Source organism: Pteropus alecto, unplaced genomic scaffold, assembly GCF_000325575.1.
Source record: "Pteropus alecto unplaced genomic scaffold, ASM32557v1 scaffold511, whole genome shotgun sequence".
NCBI classification, from domain to species: Eukaryota; Metazoa; Chordata; class Mammalia; order Chiroptera; family Pteropodidae; genus Pteropus; species Pteropus alecto.
In genome coordinates, this window is record NW_006431911.1 from 2154822 (window position 1) to 2176017 (window position 21196).

The 21196-nt window shown below is 45.8% G+C and overlaps 1 protein-coding gene across 1 annotated transcript in view; it reads right to left on the bottom strand.

Moving 5' to 3' along the window:
* Window positions 1-20685, bottom strand: part of CLCN4 (chloride voltage-gated channel 4) — a 37899-nt gene extending 17214 nt beyond the window's left edge. The window contains exons 1-8 of the mRNA XM_025041064.1: window positions 20628-20685; window positions 16009-16163; window positions 14542-14641; window positions 10215-10402; window positions 7341-7463; window positions 1416-1622; window positions 1261-1341; window positions 1-293 (exon numbers count right to left, since the gene is read on the bottom strand). The exon at window positions 1-293 is cut by the window's left edge and continues 247 nt beyond it. Coding sequence (XP_024896832.1) covers window positions 1-293; window positions 1261-1341; window positions 1416-1622; window positions 7341-7463; window positions 10215-10402; window positions 14542-14641; window positions 16009-16152 — 1136 coding nt within the window. The 5' untranslated portion in view covers window positions 16153-16163; window positions 20628-20685. The remainder of the gene's footprint in view (window positions 294-1260; window positions 1342-1415; window positions 1623-7340; window positions 7464-10214; window positions 10403-14541; window positions 14642-16008; window positions 16164-20627) is intronic.
* Window positions 20686-21196: the final 511 nt, after the last annotated feature.

The following is a 21196-nucleotide window of genomic DNA, read 5'->3' on the forward strand; positions in this document are numbered from 1 at the left end:
ATAGCGGTCACCACAATGACCTCCAGCACTGGGTACTTCCCCAGCTTGGTGGTTTTACGCCTCCTGCACCAGGCGATATTGCAGCGGATGAAGAGGGTTCCCCACAGGCCTCCAAAGACCCCCAGCAGGATGAAGGGGAAGAGCTCGGCCATATACCAGGGTGTGTGATATTCCACGTAAAAGAGAACAAGGCGGCTGTTCCCAAAGGGATTGATGGATCGCAACGTGAAAGCCGCCACCAGGGCTGCAAAAAAGGACCTCCACAGGGTCTTCAAGGGAAAGTAGTAACTGACCTGGGGCAAAGAAGGAGAAAATTAGAGACTGGCCGGAGGAAAGGCTGCCCTGAGCCCCAGCTCCACTGATCAGCAGCCGCCGCTGGCGCTTGGTGTGAAAGTCACACTCAAGACCAAAGATGGGCGATACTCACTTCCTCAGTCTCGGTTTAATTATGACCCAAAGACACCAACAAAGATATTTAAGGGACTCTATGTCTAAAAGTGGAATGGGTACCAGGCGAAGTATATTTGAGCTACTTTTTTAAAGAGACAGGAAAATATTTCATCATAATGCTGTTTATGGCAGAGAGACCAGGCCAAGAGCAAATAAACCTCTACGTTTTCATTCTATAGACAACAGATTAGATTAAGGGTTGGAAAAGCCTGGCCCAGCAAATATACCCATATGGCACATGAATGAAGAATGATTTTATATTTTTAAATGGCCGCAGGGGAAAAAACTATTTTGTGGCATGTGAAATATTCACAAGAAGAATGGTTTTGTGACATGTGCAAATTATATAGAATTCAAACCAGCATGCATAAGGAAAATTTTACTGGAATACAGCCACACCCGATCTTGCGTGCGCTCTCCGCAGTAGAGGTGAGCTCCTGTGACAGAGACGGTAAGACACACGAAGCCTAAAAGATTGACTATCTATCTGGCACTTTTCAGAAAACTTTTGCCGACTTTTACAATAGATCCATTTGGGTCACCGAAAACAAAAATGCATGACAAGTTAGTTATGAGAAAGAAAAGAGACTGAAGATCTACCCTAAAAATCCTATCGGCGATGTTAAAAATGCTACTTGGAAACAGATACGGAGCAGTGGAAATGTGGCTCCTTAATGAGCTGTGGGAATCTTGTTCAGTGCCCCTGAGTCTAGTTCTCACATGGGCGGAGATGGAAGCCCGCCGCTGTGCTAACCATCCACACGTCCCTCAGCACCCCAAAGCCTGCATTCCCTCGGCGCCCATTCTCACCTCTTCTAGACTGAAAAGCACACCTCCGATTGGAGCACCAAAGGCCACGGAGACGCCGGCGGCAGCTGCGGCGGAAAGCACCTGCAAGGCAGACAGTCCTGCGTAAGCCCCGAGGCCTTTCACGAGAACGAGCGTGTGCGGGCGAGACCGCTCACCTCACGCCTCTTGCCCTCATTCTTGCTGTACTTGGAGAAGAGGCTGCTGAAGAAGTTGCCACAGCAACAAGCCACGTGCACCAGCGGCCCTTCTTTCCCAAGGCTCAGGCCCGAGGACACTACCAGCACCAGGGTGACAGTCTTGATCAGCAGGGTCCACTTGCCTAAGTAGCCCCTGATGATAAAGCCGCTCAGAATGGTCTTTATCTGCAACAGAGGACGAGAACAAGGGGGAGTGAGCTGCTTCAATGCCACGGCTGGGAAATAACTAATTCCTCTGAGAGGCATGTTGCAAGCTTAGATTCACTAAAGCATATGGAAGAGAGGCTACTCTCATTTCCTATGTAGCTGTCATTTTATATGAACAGAATTTATATTAACACAATTGTATATTATGTTAATGGACGCTTGAAACAATTCAATGCACAGAAAATTTTAAGAATTCCTACAATAAGGTCATAATGAGGACTGAATAAGTAATTATCGGGGTCTTATTTTATCTACGGCATTTTATCCTGTTCACATTTACGCTCTGTCCTGTTGAAAAGAGATATGTATCTACTGATCTTAACTGTTAATTTTGGACTATTGAAAGATGTCCGAGATAGACAGAAAGCTGGCTCACTATGTGACAAAGTGAAGAGAACAAAATGTCCATCAAACTTTAGGTCGGGTCGGCACCCATGGGCCAAATCCAGCCCACTGCCTATTTCTGTATAATCCACACACTAAGCGTGCTTTTAACATCATTAAATGTAATACGTAAACAACACTAGCCTTTTAGTGAGCATAGTAGCTCAATTTTGCTTCTCGACTCACAAAGCCTAAATTATTGACTCTGCCCTTTTCCAGAAAAGTCTGCTGACCCCTGCTGTAGGCCATGGGTATATGGGTATTTACTCTCCAACTCTTTCTACTTTTCTGTATGTTCGAAAATATTCTTAATACGATGTCAGAAAAAGAAGGTGTTCAGCATTCTAACAACACGCTTCTGGGGGATGGAAAGATTTTTTTTTTTAATCCATGGTGACCTCTTCCCTCTTGTATTGTAAAGGCCTTTACTACAGGTAGAGTCATCTTGCTCCATTTGCTGACCTGTCACATTTTGTAAATGCCAAATAATGGCTTTCTTCTTAAAGGTGCACATGAGTTTGCCTAAAGCTTTTGGAATTCAATTGGGTGCCAATCTCAGTTATTCGCTTCCTAGATTAAGAGTCCTTTTCCTCCCAAACAGTATTCTTCCGGATATAGAAACATCATCAACAGATAAATAACGTTTTACCTTCGACCTCTCCCACAAATATCTGAAATAGAATTAATGCTCACTGCTGAGGTAGCAATTTACGAGCCTGTAATCACAGACTGACACCAAGTGAATCTGCCAGTGAAATTCATGGCCAATTTCTGTTTTCTCGCTATATAATATGTAATGGGACAATGTTATTTCTTGTCAGTGTTAGAGCATTTACCTAACTTTAAAGTGCCTCCTAGTGGGCATGACTCTGCCAAGAAATCAATTTCTCAAATAGCTACTACAGTCTTTCTCATCCTTGGCGCTTGGTGGAATCACCTAAGGAATTAGAACCCCCAGAGATGTGATGTAATTGGTCTAAGGTGTATCCTGGACCTGGGGATTTGTACAGCCTCCCTAAGTGATTGTAAAATGCAGCCCAGGTAGACAAGCACTGACTGGTCCATTCCTGAAAGCTAGTACAGGTACTCCTAATTTCTCAATGTTTAAGGGACGGTCCCAAAACACTCTTCAGCATCATGTCACCTTTGGTGATCTGGGGAGGGTCAGTGACGTGAGCTAATCTTTGAAATTTTAAAGGGGTGTGAATGGACCATTTTCACCTCAGAAATATTGACAGATCTTTCTTAATTCAAGGAGAAAGATCGAGAAAAGAAAGAGTACGGACATGCGTTTCTGAAAAACTCCATGGGCTCCTTCCTGTAGAACATGAGTAAGGCTCCAGATATACAGATGGTATTTCTTGAACTAGCCTTAACTAATGGGAGACAGACTAGTGGTGGTTAAACTGGTCTGTTTAACTAGTGGTAGTTGGCCTATCTGAGCCTACGCTCTGGGGATCTCAGATCCCTTTAAGGGATGTTTTATTACGCCTGCCACAATCCTGCCCTTTTGTGTTGCCTTGAATAAAATTACCTATAATTTTTTGTCAGTTACTTAATGTGGATTTGGACCCTAGGGTACAGTTTAAGAGCATAATACCATTTAGAAAATTACAAGCATCTAAATTACCTGAGCCTCTGCCAGCCATGACATGTGAATTGAACAATATAATAGGTATTTTGTAATTTTCTAAAACGACTTTATAAAATTGTCATGATCAAATTAGGGAGTAAAGAAAGCAAATTCATTCCCAGTAGATGCAAAAATACAATCATTTGCTTTAATCTGAATTAACAGAGACGGAATCAAGCCAGGCTTTAACAAAATATATTGTAGTGGATTTGCGACTTGGTGGTGTCCACTTTAAAACCTTTCTGGTAAATAAATATCTGCGAGAGTGTTCATGTTTTGCAATGAAACACGAACTCAAAATAAGTTCAAAAAGGATATGATTTCCTATATCGTCGATAGGGGTTCCACTAATGAAGCAAACAGTTCTCCCTAAATAATGCGAGTCCAAGCAACAGTATGCCGTTTGAATGTGCTTTAGAGAGCTTATAGAGGAGCATTTCCTACACAGAAAAAAAAGGTTCTCTGAATTTACATTTAAAAAATATTTTCAAGGGAAATTTTTTTTTTTTTTGGTGAGGCGACCCTTGGTTGACCTCACAGACTGCAAGGACCTTGTCAGCTTACAATTCCTTATTTTTTACTTTTTATGCCTATAGCACCTGGTCTTCCTAGGTGGTCTCCCATCCAAGTACTAACCAGGCCCGACTCTGCTTAGCTTCTGAGATCAGACGGGATCGGGCCCAAAGGAATTTTCATTCTAAGTAATCAAAGTGCTTCGGAGGCAAACACTGGGGAGGATGAGCAATTTATAGAACGTGCAGAAGTGCAGTGTACTTGAAGTGTATTCGGACGTGGCACACCATACAACAGCTTAGAGCAGGTCGCTTCAAATGATGGTCAGTCTATTTCCTAAACAGTCAGTTAGTATCTTTGCTCAAATGAAGAACAGCCCTGTATCTCAATCTGAGGGACACTGGTTTATGTAGTCAGTTGGGTTTTGACTGGGAGGAGGTTATTTGTATCTGTGAAGTGTTTATTCACATTTACTTTTTACACCTTCAAGAACTGGGGTAGGCGCTGGACCCTTAAGTTAGGAATTTCAAACTCTATGATAATAGCAGTGAAAATTTTGCTACTGAATCATAATAACTAAAATTTAATTATAAAACCTGCATTGGGTTCCTATACTTTAAAAGATTATTGTGAACTTTTATAGAGAAATTTAGCTGTTATATATCATATCTGGTTTAAGGCAGGGATCCCCAACCTCCAGGCTGCACACCAGTACTGGTCCATGGCCTGTTAGGCAGTGGGCTGCATAGCAGGAGCTGAATGGCGGGCCAGCGAGCCAAGCTTCATCTGTATCTGCAGCCGCTCCCCAGCGCCGGCATCACCGCCTCAGCTCCGCCTCAGATCCTCAGGCGTTAGATGCTCATAGCAGCACCGGTCCGTGGGGCCAAAGAGGTTGGGGACCACTGTGTCTCCTTCCTCAGAGGAATCTCCCTCCTGTCCCGCCACAATCATCTCCTTGCCTTTCTTTATAGCTTTGGCACATGTGCGTACCACTAACCAGTATGCTGCTGCATTTTGGCTGTTTGTGGACCTTATATAAATAGAATCATACTTTATATACTCTTCTGCAACTTACTTTTTTCACTTGATACTGCCTTTTTGAGTTTCACCCCCATCAGTGTGTTCCCTGCGCTTTTGTCACATAGGAAACAAGGCTCAACTCAGTATTTTACTCCTTTAGAGTTCAGCTCTCACAAAGAGAGATGCCTGCTTCCAACAAAGGCCAAGTCCAGGCAGCCCCTCATGGACAGAGCTCAGATCGGAGCTGCCTGTCTGTCTAGGAGATCGCAAGCTGAGCCTGGCTTGTCTGGTTCTTGGAAGGCGGAGATAAGATTGCCCATCACACCTTTCATTGCTGTTTTAAATTTTCCACCAATTCCTGGTTGGCCACCTGCTTATTTTGACAAGGCGGCTTGAGTCGAAAGGAAGGAAGGGAAGGAAGGAAAGGAAGGAAAGGAAGGGAAGGAAGGGAAGGAAGGGGAGGAAGGGAGAAGGAGAAAAGAAAGAAAAAAGGAAAGAGAAAGAAAGGAGAGGGGGGGGAGGGAGAGGGAGAGGGAGAGAGAGACAGAGAGAGAAAGAGAGTCGCCTACTGTTGGCAGGGGGATCATAAACTGAGATGCCAACAACGATCTGTTCTTTTTAACATCAAGGGTGTCTGTCTTTGGTCTTACATATCAAATAAAATACACTCAGATCTGCCATAATCCTTGTTTTGAAAACACAAATTTGTTCCGATGCGATTCATGCATTAGGGAAGAACTTGAGCATAACGCAAATTTCGCGTCCTTTTATGCACAATTTCATCTATGAGAAACACAGGGTGAACTCAGAAATAAAACTCACACAGGTACATGCTTCAAACATCTACCAGTTCACATGCACAGCAGGGAGTATGTATACATTTTTTCAGCCAATTACTGAGTACAAAACTGCTGTTTTGATTAGGTTCCTACCTTTTTTATACGTGTCACCGACAAAGATTTTGAGTGTTGTTGCCCTCACCCCATTTCCCCGCAAGCTCTGTGGTTTGTATTGTACAATTTTGCATCGCACTGTGACTCTTAAGAACATGTGTTGCATTACGGCACAACTGGCCGTATCGAGGGAATGGGATGGTACTGCATGCAGCTAGTTCCTGAAGCAATATGTTAATATAAACCATCAGAAAGTCAATGTGACATGGTTACGCCTTTTTTTTCCCTATCTTTCCTGGAACCAGACATGGCGAGCTTTTCTTCACACAATCTTTTAATTACTCCAGCTGTTTCCATGGACTGCCCGGACCAGTGGCAGTGTTTGTGGGTACCACTGAAGACTGGGTGCAGGGAGCAGGGACCAACGTAGGTCCATATCGCCATAACGAAGCACATCTCAGAACGCGCCATCCCCACCGACTATGGGCACTGCTGAAGCACCCACCTGAGGCAGAGCTGAACTGCATTGATTATAGTGATAATATAAGAACTTTTAACATTCTTTCTGGGTAAAATGTTCATTCTCTGGGCTTTTCAGGAATTATCTCAAGTGGATCAAACTAGGTTTGAAGTTGAGTCTTGGGCATTCCTTGTGATTGATGAAGTCACCCCCCTCCTACTTCGGTCACATTGAAGAGCTGAAAAATATCTGTAAGATTCTAAACTCGCAGAGGTGCATTCACGCTGCAGGCATCAGAAGAGCAAATCGTGGCAAGGCAGTTGACTCATATGGCAGTTGACTCATCAGGAAACTTTCTGAGCAACAAACCTCCACTATTGTCTATTTCCACATGACATCGCGGATATACTTACGAGGGACTGAAGTGCCACGTGTATGCATGCGGTTAATGAAGTCTGATTCCGCATGCTTTAAGGGTTATGCCTGGTTTCGAAGACAAGATTTTAATCATCTGAGAAGTAATAGAGCATAAATCCTGAATGTAGAACATAAATCTTGGGTTCAACATCCAGTTTACCGACTTAGTGATCTAGGACAAGTTACTTAACCTCAACTATCAAATGAAGAATAATAGTACCTATCTCATAGGTTCATTGTACGGACTAAACAAGCTCATAGACATCAAAGGCTTGGAACTGTGCTTGCCATATAACTGCTACATAAAGACTTGACATTCTCGTTATCGGAACGAAAGAAATTTGGCCCCCACTCACCTCTGGTATACCAGAGCCACAGGCGTAGGGAGCAAACACACGCACCAGGGAGACAGCCAGAAATGCAAACAGCAAGGCCCACAGGATGTACATTAGGTAATTCAGAATGTAAGCGCTGGCACCCTGAATGGCAGACACAGAACAAGAAAGAACCCGTGAGTCACGCCAGACCTGCGCCCCGCCCCTCCACCGTGACAGCAGAAGCGGTGACCAGGTTGGGCAGCTTCCGTCCCGGTCCTGTGTCAACACAGAGGCCAGTGTTGGCGTCACCGGCTGTCGCTGCTGCTACAGTCGGCAACCACGAACACAGCGCCGGTGATTCTCCATGACCTTCACACACCTGCTCCTGAGTAAAATTGCAGCGGCCATGGAAACCGGGACTAATCATCACTTGCGCTAGTGAATGAAAGGTGTGACATGGAAAATCCTGACTTCGAGCCCCTGGAAGGTTTCTTTTATCTTGTCTACGGTGGATCGGCCTGTCTTTGCTTTCACTAAGGCCACCGCCATGGCGCAGCAAGCAGCTGCTGTGCCAGTGAGCGAGCGTGAGATCGGTAGTTTAGAATACTGCTACTCAAACGTGCTCCCTGAACCAGCAATGTCACCATCGCCGGGGCACGTCAGAAATGCAGAGTCTCAGGCTCCACCCCAGAGCTGCTGAGTCAGACGCTCAGGAGGCGAGGCCGGCAAAGGTGCTTCAATAAGCTTTTCAGAGGATGCGCGTGCACGCTAATTTTTGATAGGCACTTGCAGAGGGGGAAACCTGATCATCTCGGAATAACTCATTGAACCATTTCTTTCAAATTATCGGATGTGCAGAGCAGGCTTTCTGACCCAAACACACAGTCTGGGTTCTCTAACGCTGAGGACCCGCTGGGTAGAGACCTCATTTCTCTAGGCTTTAGCTTCTTGTCATCGTCTGGATGACTCAAGTGAGGGAGAAGGAAAGCGAGGTCACCTACAAGTCAGGCCACGGCCATGGCCACACGTGTGCCTATGAAGTGCAAAAACACATTCCAGGAGACTGTTTCGGCCTTTACGATCACATATGTTCACACCCTATGTCGTGAGAAATAGAGCTGAGGTACACATTTTACCCACTTAAAAATGTACTTTTTTGAAACTAAAAATAACTTCTCACTCTTGCTAACAGTAATTCTTTGAATCAAAGTATAAATCTTAGAAACAGCTGAGAAGATGGATGGCCATACGTCCCCCAAAAAGCATTTCAAGTAGGAGAGAAGAAATAAAATATGGCGCTCGGCCATTTTTGCCTACCCACTCCCATCAACCCAAGAGAATTTATTTTGGAAGTAACGGAAACCACTGAGAACGTGTGAGATTTGGGGATGGATCCCTGTCTACTTCTGAGACTTGAAGGAATTAATTTTTCAATTCCACCAACAAAGAGGTTTAGCAAAATGGCCAAGTACGTTCCAAATGTCTTCAGCTGTAAATAAGTCCATGGGGGGGGGGAGGTAAAAAAGTGGGAGCAGGAGGAGGTGAAGAAATAGATTACATCCATCTTCTGAAGATAGTTCTAGCTTGAATGGTCTTCATATTACCCTTAATTTGAATCTTGGCGACCTAGTGCCCCCTCGCGTGGGTTTCTGATCTGTCAGTCACCCACAGTCATTGTGGTAACCAGTGTATTCAGTTAGAAGTTAATCTTTTTCCCAAACTAAGATTCTTATACAGATCTGAAGCTCTAGGTGCCATGTCTATGGTTCACCACTACACCCTGTGCCTGGGACGTTCCCAACACATAAGGCCCCAAAACATCCTCTGCAACGTGCTTGTAAAATGCATTGGGAAATTACAGCTTAAATTACAAAATAATACCTGCCAGGATGTCTACACTCGAAAACAGATAATAACAAGTGCTGACGAGGATGTGGACGAATTGGAACGCTCGTATACTGCTGGTGGAAATGCATAAAGATGCAGCTGCTTTAGAAAACGATCTGACAGTTCCTCAGAGGGTCAAACATAGAGTTATCATCTGACCCAGCAATTTCCCTACTAGGTATATATCCAAGAAAAATGAAATCGCATCCACACAAAAACTTACACACAAATGTAAGCAACACATGTTCGTCAACTGATACATGGACAAAAAAAGTAGTTTATCCATCCAATGGAATAGTATTCAGCCATGAAAAGGAGTAGAGTATCACTTCATGCTATAACATGAACGAACCTGAAAAACATTATGCTAAGTGAAAGAAGTCAGACACAAAAGTCCACATGTATGATTCCACTTACATGACATGTCCAGGATAGGCAAATCCATAGCGACAGAAAAGAGATTAGTGGTTGCCCAGGGCTGGCGGGTTGGGGAGAATGGAGAGTGACTGCTAATGGGCACGGGGTTTCTTTTGGGGTGATGATGACAATCTAAAATTAGATTGTAGCAATGGTTGCAAAACTCTGTAAGTATTCTAAAAGCCATTAACTCGAACATTGTACATGTGTATAAGCCATATGGGATGTGAATTATATCAAACTAAAGCTGTTTTTTTTTTTTTAAAAAAAAAAAAAAAAGAATATCTTTTCTCCTTAGTTAGAAGGTATAAAAATCAAGCCTATTTCTTCAGCATGATCAACAAACCACTCTCGGTATGAAAAATAAAGCCAAACATAAGAGTTTAAAAAAATATATACATTTTGCACATAAAGCAGTGCGGAAGGGTTTTCCAACTCAAGTTTGAACATTAGAGCCAGAAAAAGCCAAGTCATACTAGTGTGAAGCCATGGACGATTATCTGGACACTTGAAGGTGAAACCACGGACATTCACGAAACGCCCAGGGGTGTCCCAGAGTGCCTGTGGAATGCCAGGGGTGCCTACCCAGGATTCTGCCCAGAAACCCACCTCCGACTGGTTCACCAGCAGCTCCGACCATTTCTGCCATAGGGGACACTTGTCCCTGTCCTCAAAAGTGGTCTCGTTGGAAGTCCAGCAGCACTGCTCGTGGCTGTACCAGAAGGCAGACAGGCAGACCCCCTCCTTCAAGTCAGTCATCCAGTCGACGGCGAGATCGATGACCCCAGCCAAGGTCCCTGGAAGAAACAGCAGGAGCCACTTAGAGGAATCACCCCGTGAGGATGCGGTGAGAATGCACAATATGGGGCGACGCACGAGCTCATCGGCCAGGAAGGCCACACGCCAGAGGGGATTAACAGGGCCATGGGCTGCCACACATGGAGGAAGTTTCTTTCATGAATCGTGAGGTCCCTTGGGCATTTATGGTGTGGCCGAGGCAGCGCCCAGCCCAATGAGATGCCAAGGCCAGTGATATGTTGTCCTTACATTGCTCAAATCAGGTAGGGGAGACATGCAAGTCTTTAGCTCGTGACAAGCCACCGGGGCTGAGCGGCTTTCAGAATCCGTCCTTGCGAATTTCAGAAATAGGGTGCGTACACCCTATAAATGACGTGACACCCCAGTGGCTTCTGCGGCAGGATGCTGTGGTCACACACTTTAATATTTCTCAGGGAAACTAGACAACTCAGACAAAATGGAGGCATAATGACTCTAACAGCCTCATCATTTAAGTAAGGTTTAACCACCAAATGGGAACCAAACTTGGAAAATCTCACTTATTAGAACCTTCTGGATTTTTAAGTTATGGATAAAGGAATGTAGATCTTATAAGCAAATAACTGCTTTAAAGGCCGACAGAGTGGGATAAAACAGTGTTCAGTGCGCCACGGAGGACTCTGCCTTGGGTTTCTTTCTAGAATAAGCCATTCTAGTCTTTTACGAAGGCAGGGAATACTTTCGAACTACTACATTTTTCAAACTTTTTGTGAATCGTTACGATATCACCCCCCACCTGCATCAACGGCACAGGCACCCACATACCTGCATGAGGGCTCACCTCCCCCCGCTACTCTCCTGTTCCACCACAGCTACCCACTGCTCCTGGGAGAACGCCTGAATCCTCAGCAGGTCGCAGACTTCAACAGCTGGTCCCTTGTAGCTTTCCAGCCTCGTGTTTCCATCACTAACCGCGCAGCCTGCTCGTTCCATGTTCCTAGAGCCCAGGGGCTCTCGGTCCTCGCATCACCTCGGGCGGCACTGTCTTCCACCCCCCGCACTCTCCTATGTCTGTTCCAGGTTCTAGCATTTACGTCACCACCCTTAGGAAGCTTTCCCTGATTTCCTAAGTCGGGGCTAAGTGTACTTCCGAGATGATCAGCCATCGCCATACCAATCACATCCTGATGCCATGATTTTATTTACATACATATATGTACCTCACTTTATTACACTTTGCTGATGCTGCGCTTTTTTACAAATTGGAGGCAAGACCTCAGAGGTGTGCCTGTAGACTCCCAGTAGTCTATATGTGGTGTGTGTGTGGGGGGGAGGGGGCAGATTCTGTTGTGTGGTTCGCGTGCCACAGTGGGGGTCAGGTCAGATGTCCAGACCCTGTGTCCATTCGAAGCGGGCAAGGCCATCTCCCTTGTCCATTGTTGTACCTGTGTCGGGTACAGAGTTGGAAGTATATATCCATGTTGAATAAACGGGTGCAATAAATGAATGAAAATCCGAAATTTCAGGTCCATCTACATCTACTCATGCCAGGGATATTTCCTGAGTAGCGACTTACCATGTGCTAGTCACTATTCCAAGTCCTGAGGGTGCAGCAGTGAACAAGGCTGACTCATGTCCCTGCCTATGTGGGAATGTACCTCACTGGGGGAGGAAGACACTGGACAAAATAAGAAAATCAGGGGTGCTGCTGGAAGGGGTAAACACTAAAGAAAAGAAATAGCACTTTGCAACAGTGTATCCACTGTAAAAAAAGAGTCTGGCAGATGCTCAAGAAAGTCAACCACAGAGTTACCATCTGGCCCAGCCATTCCACTCCTAGGTATACACTCAGAAATGAAAACGAACGTCCACAAAGTCTTGCTCACAAATGTTCACTGCGGCACTATTCATGACAGTAAAAAGTGGAAGCGACCCATATGCTCATGGATTGCTGAATGGAGAAACAAAATGTGCTCCATCGTATACAATGGAATAGTATTTGGCAACAAAAAGAAATAAAGTACTGACATGCTACAGTATGAATGAACCCTGAAAACACGCCATGCTCAGTGAAAGAAGCCAGACACGAAAAACTACACGTATGATCCCATTTGTATGAAATGTCCAGAATACGCACATCCAAGGAGACAGAAAGGAAATTAGTGGTTGTCAGGGGCTGTGAGGAGGCTGGGGGCACTGGGGCTTGATAGCTAAAGGGTATGGAGGTTCTTTGGGGGCTGGTGAAAATGTCCTAAGATATATTGTGGTGATGGTTACATAAGTCTGCGAATACATTAAAAACCACTGAACTGTATACTTTGACTGGGTGAATTATATGATATGTGAATTACACGCATACAAACAGTGGTTCAGAGGGATGAAGCTCAGAGAGGGAGAAATGTACTTTTAGAAAAGGTGGTCAGGGAATGCCTCAAACAAAAGAGGACACTTGAACAGAGACCTAAAGAAGGTGAGAAAGAGGTTCTGCAGACATCCAGGACTGAGATCCAACGATCACCCCAAATTCCATCACTATGCATTCATCCAAAATCACATTATCCCGCGCCCAATCTTCCTGGCTGACTTTGCTTCTGACAGTGCTGCAAGTCTCAGCTTCGTTCTGTGGAGCAACAGTGACGCCCAGTGGTGACTCTTGATAATGATAAACCTTTTGTTCCGTGGAGCAACAGTGACACCCAGTGGTGATTCCTGATAAAGATAAACCTTTCATTCGTGGAGTAACAGTGACATCCAGCGGTGGTTCCTGATAAATGCCTTGAAAAGGAGACCCTTCTTGGACTTCCCCATCTCAGAAGTCAGAATATAATGCCTGTGGCACCAGTGGGGAGATGACGGGTCAGGCAGTGGGACACCTGAGTCCTCTCCACCAGCTGGGGAACAAGAAAGTAAATGGGGCACAGTTTTCTGGCTTTCCCTTTAAGGTACATCCAGATCAAAAGAACACTTTAGCCACCTTCATTGTCAGTATTTGTATGGTTTTATAAATCTATTCTGAATAAAGACATCGGAATTCACAGCAGACTCCTACCCTGTCCACCTTCAAAGGTCTTCACAGAAGCGTCAAACACATTAGTGGTAAGACACTGTGTACTCGTGAAATCTAATTCCCTTCCAACGCTGCGGCTATTATATACTGGGAATGCCACTGGGAGAGGAAGGACAGAATGGGAGAAATGGACGGCCAGCTGCTGTGACTACAAGGAAAGGATCCCCCCTTAAGCACTCCTCCTGACAACCAAGCCCCGCCTCCAAATGCACATGGAATAAATGCAAAAGCATCGGGAATCGAAATCCTTTGTAACCGCAAAATTGATGTCCACGCCACATCAGTGGTCTGTCTTCCTTCGAGAATTTGCTATATCCTGCCTTTATTATAGTCACTCTCTGATCAAGCCTATGACCATGAATGTTAGATTGTTATGGGTAGAGGATTTTTATCAAGGGAATCTCTTTAGCACGTTTGAATTCTTTATTCCTACACATTAACCTTCACCGCTTCCTAAAAAAAAGTTTCAGGAAACCATTTCCACGCAGAGCTAGTGCGTTTGGTATTAAAAGGACAGGTTTCTCCACACATACGCATCCAATCACTCTGGACGCGTGTACTGCCCACAGGCATGGTGTTGGGATTATTAAAATGAAGGACACGGTGTCCTTGAGCGTGAGAACAACGTATGGGCTGGAGGGAATCTCCCCTGGGCCAGCCTCAGCTCCCATGGTGTCTCGCATTATTCTGAGCCTCTTAGGATTTGCAATTCATTCCACGGCCTGCCAGTATTAAAAGCCACTCTCCTATGGTGTTTTATTACTAGGGATCCAAATTTCCCCCAGACTTCCCTGCCTTCTACGTAACCAAGTAGGATGGAGGGTGACACGTGTGCGTTCAGTCGAATCCAGAATGGCGGTCGCCCTTCGCACTGTGTGGAAAGGGCCCAGTGACTGCAATTATAGCTCTCCAGCAACCGCTCGGGCCCACGCCTTGAGACCTTGCCTTACTGATGACAGCGTGTGTGTTAAATGTGTGGTCGTGTATTTCGCTCTTAGATATTTTAAGTACTAAATCCCTTGCGTGGGGCCAATGAGAAACACTCCATTTTCAGAATATGGTCCCAGATGGCTGGCGCACCCTTCCACTTACCCGCCAGCAAGCCGATGAGCAGCATCACCACCCATCCCGACCAGGCATCCAGCAGGCCCTTGATGAACTCCCATACGGACTCCTTGCTTTTGCTGGTTATCTGGAAACGAAAAGACACTTTGGTTGATGTGGATACATTTTCCAATGTGTGTTTCCTTCCTTGAAGCTGCTTCCTCGGGAATTAGGGTGCTTGAGAAAATGAATGCAATCAAGCCAATCAATTCCCGATTACATTATTCTTTCGGTTATCTCCCACGTGAATAAAATGGGCTTTCTGGTTGAAAAAAATTCACGTCGTTAAACAAACTTACTAAGTGTGATTTGATCTTCCATTATTCAGGAGCCATTCTGAAGGGAGACACGGATTTGGTGTGACCATTTTGAATAAGGATTACTATTTTAACTTATATTGTAAGGCCCATTCACAAAAGAACCTCTTCAACAAAGACTTCATTTCCTTCTTTTGTTTTCAAGGTTAAATGTTAATGCGAGAACTTCCCTAGCACGGACCTTGCTGACCGGGAAGATGGATGCATCTAGACACATCGTAAGAGCATCTCTTTGCCTCCCTGTGTTAACGGGATCCTACATTCCTCTGAGATCTTCGTCCCCCTCAGAACCCTTTAGAGCAGGGGACGGCAAACATTTCTGTAAAGGGACAGAAAGTACTTTCAGCTCTGTAGGCCAGATGTGGGAACTACTCAGCTCAGCCTCTGTAGCACAAAAGCAGCCATAACGTGTGCTTGAACGGGTGTGGGCTGTTCCAATAAACACAAACGGGGCCAAGCTGGATTCGGCCTGAGGGCCACAGTGAGGGCCAGGGTGAAGGCTGCCCCATCGCCCACGGCCCTCCATGTTGGAGCCAAGACGCTGAGTCACCTTTCTGAGTCTATCCTGCTCCCCACATCTGTCTCTTCCTTCTTCCCCCGCCAACTTGCAGGAAATGACGTGGCACTCTCGATGTCACTTCTCATCCTACTCCGAAGCTGCACTCCCTGAGATGGATGACAGCCCCACGCTGTTGCTCCATCTCCATGGAAGGTGACGTGGCCAGCGGCTCCATCTTCACTGCTCTCTCCTCTTTTCATTCTGACCACTCTTTGCTGGTGCCTCGTTCACTCCACCTCCTTCTTCTAAATGTCCATCACTACTTGCCATCTGCCTCCCACTGTACCTACGAAATCTTGGCATTGCCAAGGGTGCTGACTGCCTCCTAACTCCCTCTACAGACCGAGGCACCTGAGCTACTTCGAAAGCTCTACATGCCACAGCCTCCCACCCAAAGCGCCTGGTATTATAATTCTCTATCCACATCTCTGCCTCTCCCACCGGCCATTCTCTTTCTTAGAACCTAGCCCACCACACGACATGGGAACCTAAGCCCAAACGCAGTAACTGTCCAGTGAGACCATGGCCTAGCCATTCAAAGGGATCCCCTTCAATATGTCTTTTATGAACGCCACCTACCTTTCTGTGTCTGTCAGTGTCCCGTGATTTCTCCCTTAGCCAGTCAATGGTGTGGAAGTCCTCGTACGTCCCCACATCAGGGAATGGCTCGTCGAGGAAGTCCATCAGGTTTCCAGAGGCACTCATCGCTCCCGCATTTACCATGCTAGTGACACCTGGGAGAGGAAACCTGGGGTCAAAAACATAAGCAGGCGATCTGCACAGACCCGGCGGAATAACCCACATGCACTAGTATGGAAGAAAGGATGATTTCAGCGCGGGCATCTCTGCTGCGGTGAAATCTATATCTATATCTATATCTATATCTATATCTATATCTATATCTATATCTATATCTATATCTATATCTATATCTATATCTATATCTATATCTATATCTATATCTATATCTATATCTATATCTATATCTATATCTATATCTATATCTATCTATATCTATCTATCTATCTATCTATCTATCTATCTATCTATCTATCGTCTGCCTCAATCACTATGGGCTGCTATAACAAAAAGTACCATAGACTGCGTGGCTTATAAAAAACTAATGTAGTTTTCACAGTTCTGGAGACGAAGAAGCCCACGATCAAGGTGCTGGCAGATTCGCTGTCCAGTCAAGACCTGCTTCCTGGTTCAGAGATGGCTGTCTTCTCGTCGTGTCCTCACGTGGTGGAAGGAAAGAAGCTGGGAGCTGTCTGGGGTCTCTTTTCTAAGGGCACTAACCCCATCATGACGGCTCAATTCTCATGATCTGGTCACCCTAAGGCCCCCTCCTCCAAACACCATCACACTGGGCATTAGGTTTCACCAAATGAATTTGGGGGACACAGACATTCGGTCCATAGCACAGCCGGTTCTTATTATTTGCGACTGTGACATTCTATAAAGTCACCGTGAACACTGAATTAGTGAATCCTGAAGCACTGTCCCTAAGAGAAATACACAACCTTTTCATCAACCAATCAGTACAACCCCTTATATTTTGTGTTTCTGTTTAAAGAGAACTTACTGAATATATAGTTGATTCGTGAACACTGAAATCAAAGCCAGGAGCACCTTAACTCGTGCCTGGCCGAAGCTCACCTGACGCGCGCATTTTGTCTGCGAGGCACCTATTGGTCTCCTTGCGGTTACAAGCACTGCATTTCGGGACCACCGAGAACAGCAACATGACCAATAAAAAACGCACAACACTGTGAAACATGTGGCGTTGAACAGACTGTGAAAGTTGAAACAAGATGGTGGAGCGCTGCCTTCTTCAACCGCAGCTACCAACGTGCGTTTCTGGCGTCTCAAACTTCTCGCCGGTCTGCACAGGTTCACGTCTGTGCATGACCGGGAAAGTGCCACGTGTACTGATTTGGGGGTTACGAAGGAACTTTAGCGAGTAGCCAGATTCACAAATATGGAACCACAAATGAGGATCAGCTCTACTCATTTCTGGAAAAACTCATGCTCTGCAAAAGCGAGATGTCAAAATGAGAGGGCTGCTGGGGGCCGAGCGGGGTTGAGGCACGCCACTCGAAACCGAGTCATTGCAACCAAACCAGTAATTAGTTTTCCTGGGAGATGAAGTGGACCACCCGTGCAGGCAGCCCACGTAGTAGTTGTCACTGCGGATATTCACGATGCATAGCAACAGCGGAGTGAAAACATTGCTATGACTTTGACCAACTGATGGGAGCCAAGGTAATCTGCAGAGAGCAGTGGTCCTGGGCACCGGGGGCTGCCATGGAGAGGGACAGAGGAGGCAGGACCGCCTGCCACATGAGCCACGCTCTGCTCTGAATGTTTGTGGACCCCCAAAATCCAGATGTTGAAATAAATCCTAACCACCTGTGGTGGTGTTAGGAGCTAGGGTCTTTGAGAGGTGATCAAGTCACAGGGCGGTGCCCTCCTGAATGGCATCAGTATCCTTATAAAGGACACCCCAGAGAGCCCTCACTCCTTCCACCATGTGAGGACACAGCGAGAAGCCTAACCGAGAAGAGGGTCCTCACCAGGCCACGCTGGCCCCCTTATCTTGGATTTCCAGCCTCCAGAACTGTGAGAAAAAAAAAATGTCTGCTGTTTGTAAGCCACCCAGCCTGTGATATTTTGTTACAGCAGCCCTATGGACTAAGACAAGCCAAGAGCCATGCCAGGCTGGTGGCACATCGCCCTGGGCAAGGATCCTTGGGGCGGGCTTTTAATTTTTCTTAAAATACAGTCAAAAGGGCTCCTGCCGCCAGACGGTAGCAAAGTTGAGAGTGTCTTCGTTTCCTGACTAAGATAATCCTACTCCTACTAGTCTCGCGCCCCTTGTCTGAAAAACAATCACAAATAAACCAAGACATCATCCATGTTCTACCACCATCAGAGCCCGATTTAGAGGTCACAGAGGAGCTCATTCGAGATGGAGAAAATGCTTTGCAGCGGGGCCAAGGCTCACCACCAGTTAGCAGAAAAAAACAACGCGCTCATACAAAGACGAGAGGTTGGAATAAGCACTAAATAAAAATTACTTTGGCAAAGAGCGTGGAAATTTGAATTATAGGATGAGGACCACAAAAGTGCTGGGTAAAGAGGTGAAGGGTAGTTTTAAAAATATTCAAGTATAGGTTTCTCTCATTGCTTTATGTATGTTTATATCTGGAGGACTCAACCGCGACCTGATGAAACAGCATTTTAATCAAATTGAAAAGTTGCTATGGGCAAAGTGGGGTAATCGCCTTACAAGCAATAAAGTGGCCATAGTGACTGATTTATTGACCATCTGTACAACTCAGCTGCTTTAAAACTTTAAAAAGTTTGAGGTTTGAGCCATGCCAAGCTGAAAACTATACCCGTGGATGAGTACCCAGGGAAGAATCATGTTGCATAAGTAGCAACCGAAAATAAAGGAAAAGAGTAAAATTAGAAAGCAAAGATTTCATTCTCATTTCTACAAAAACAAGATGGCAATAGCCTTGTGTTCTATGTGGCAAAGAAAATCTCTGTTGGGAAAAATAACATGGCAGGCTGTTGACCCACCATGCAGAGCCCTCATGAGAAAGACCCGCCAACAGACAAGAATTGCCGAGACTTGGACATTCTATTAAAGAAGAGATCATTCATGCTCCCTGAAATGTAACCAAATCTCTAGTCAAGCGACAACTCCAGGCAGTAATGGCTGAAACGAAAGGCCACTCTGGAGAAGAATCCCATCTTTAAATGTCATGGCTATCGCAATTAGACACATACTTGATCAAGGAAAATAAACACGATCGACTCTGTAGATCTCCTCGGGGGCTTCCCTGGGGGCCAGAAGGAGGTGGTGATGGTCACTTCTGAAGTTGGGGTTAAGAAAGACAGGAGGGCCAGAAGTATAAGAAGGCATCCAGGTCAGAAAAATGGAAAGAACTCTAGCTGGGATCCATTTGGGAGATGCAGGTCGCTAAGGAATAGGAATCCAGCCAAAGATGGGAGCGACAAGAAGTGAACTCCAAGGACTTGCTAACTGAGAAACTTAACCTGTGTAAGTTCACTGTGGTACAAGGAACAACCCTAAACGGATGCAAATGTCACCTGCATCTTAGAGGGGAGCCCTCGATTCTCTCACCTGTTTTTATTTCTTCACGCCAATAAAAGCACTTCTGCTAGCAGATGGCACCTCTGCTCATGGCCTCAAGGCCATGGTTTCAGGAAGGACGGCATCCTAGAAAGTAAATCTGAGCTTCTCACTGGATCCGGATCATCTAGGTCAGGGCTCAGCAAACTGCAGCTCGCAGGCCAACTCTGGCCTGCTGCCTGGTTTTGTAAATAAAAATGCAGTGAGACGCAGCCTTGCCCGCTCATTTACATATTGTCTAGGGCCGCTTTCACTTTACAACAGCAGAGCTGAGTAGTTATGACAAAGACCACATGGCTCGCAGAGCCTAAAATGTTTACTATTTGGCCATTTACAGAAAATGTTTGCTGATCCCTGATCTGTGCTACAGATCGATTGCACAAATGGCCCATATTCTCTACCCATCCCTGTATCTACCGTATTTTCGACAGGACTTTGCGGCATCTCTCCACCCCTCAAATCTGGGCTCACCTTGTGACATGCAGTAGAATTGACAGTACGCATGTACTGAGTCTAGACCCCAAGAGGCGATGCGGCCTCTGCCTATTTTTCTTGGACCTCTGCCCTTGCCAAGAGAAGCAGCCTAGCTATAATGCTGGAAGATGAGCGTCTACATGGAGTCGAGTCGGGTCATATATGCTGAGGCCATCCTAGATCACCAAGGCCCAGCCAAGCACAGGGTCATGAGTGAGTCCAGCCAAGATCAGCTAAGTTTGGCCCAATCAACCAGCCACTCAGCCAACCTACAGACTGTGAGAAAAATAAATGGTTATTGTTTTAAGCCACTAGGTCTTTTGAAGGCGTCAAGTAGTGTCATCATAACAAGGTTTAACACGCACGATTTACTTGAGCTCTGAGGGAGAGGAGAAGCAAAGGTAGATAAGTTAGCTGTGGCATTGCAGACCAAGTGCTGGGAGGACGGATGGAGCAGCAATAGGTGACAAAGCTACCAACACAGCAGGATGGAATCGAATTTCATGCTGGAGGTACAGGGCCTAACAAGATAACACGTCTCCTATGCAACCATACTTACCTGCAAAGGGATTTTGGAAGACACAAGGGACACCTAGGTATTTCGTCCAGTCCTTTAAAGCAGCGGTCCGCAACCCTTTGTGGCACCAGGGACCTGTGCTCCCATGAGAATCTAATGCCTAATGATCTGAGGTGGAGCTGATGCGGTGATGCCAGCGCTGGGGAGCGGCCGCGAATACAGATGAAGCTTCATCGGCTCACCTGCCACTCACCACCCGCTGTGCAGCCCGGTTCCTAACAGGCCAGCGACTGGTGCCAGTCTGCAGCCCAGGGGTTGGGGACCCCTGCATTTAGAAAGTTTTGTAGGTTTGGTCTCCCGACATTAAGACCCCAAGAGGCTAGGGTCAAAGTTTTCAACAGCAGGTGCTAAAACAGACCCTGTCCAGTAAAACTCACTTCACCCAGGGCCCAATGAAGACAAGCATGCGTTGACCGTGACAGTATCAATGATGTAATGTATGACTTCGATGTTGAAAGCAAGTGTGACGGTTGGTTCTCCCTCAGAACAGCAATTTTAGGAAACCTGGACTTTGCATAGTTGGATATCGGCGATAACAAAATGGTTTCTAG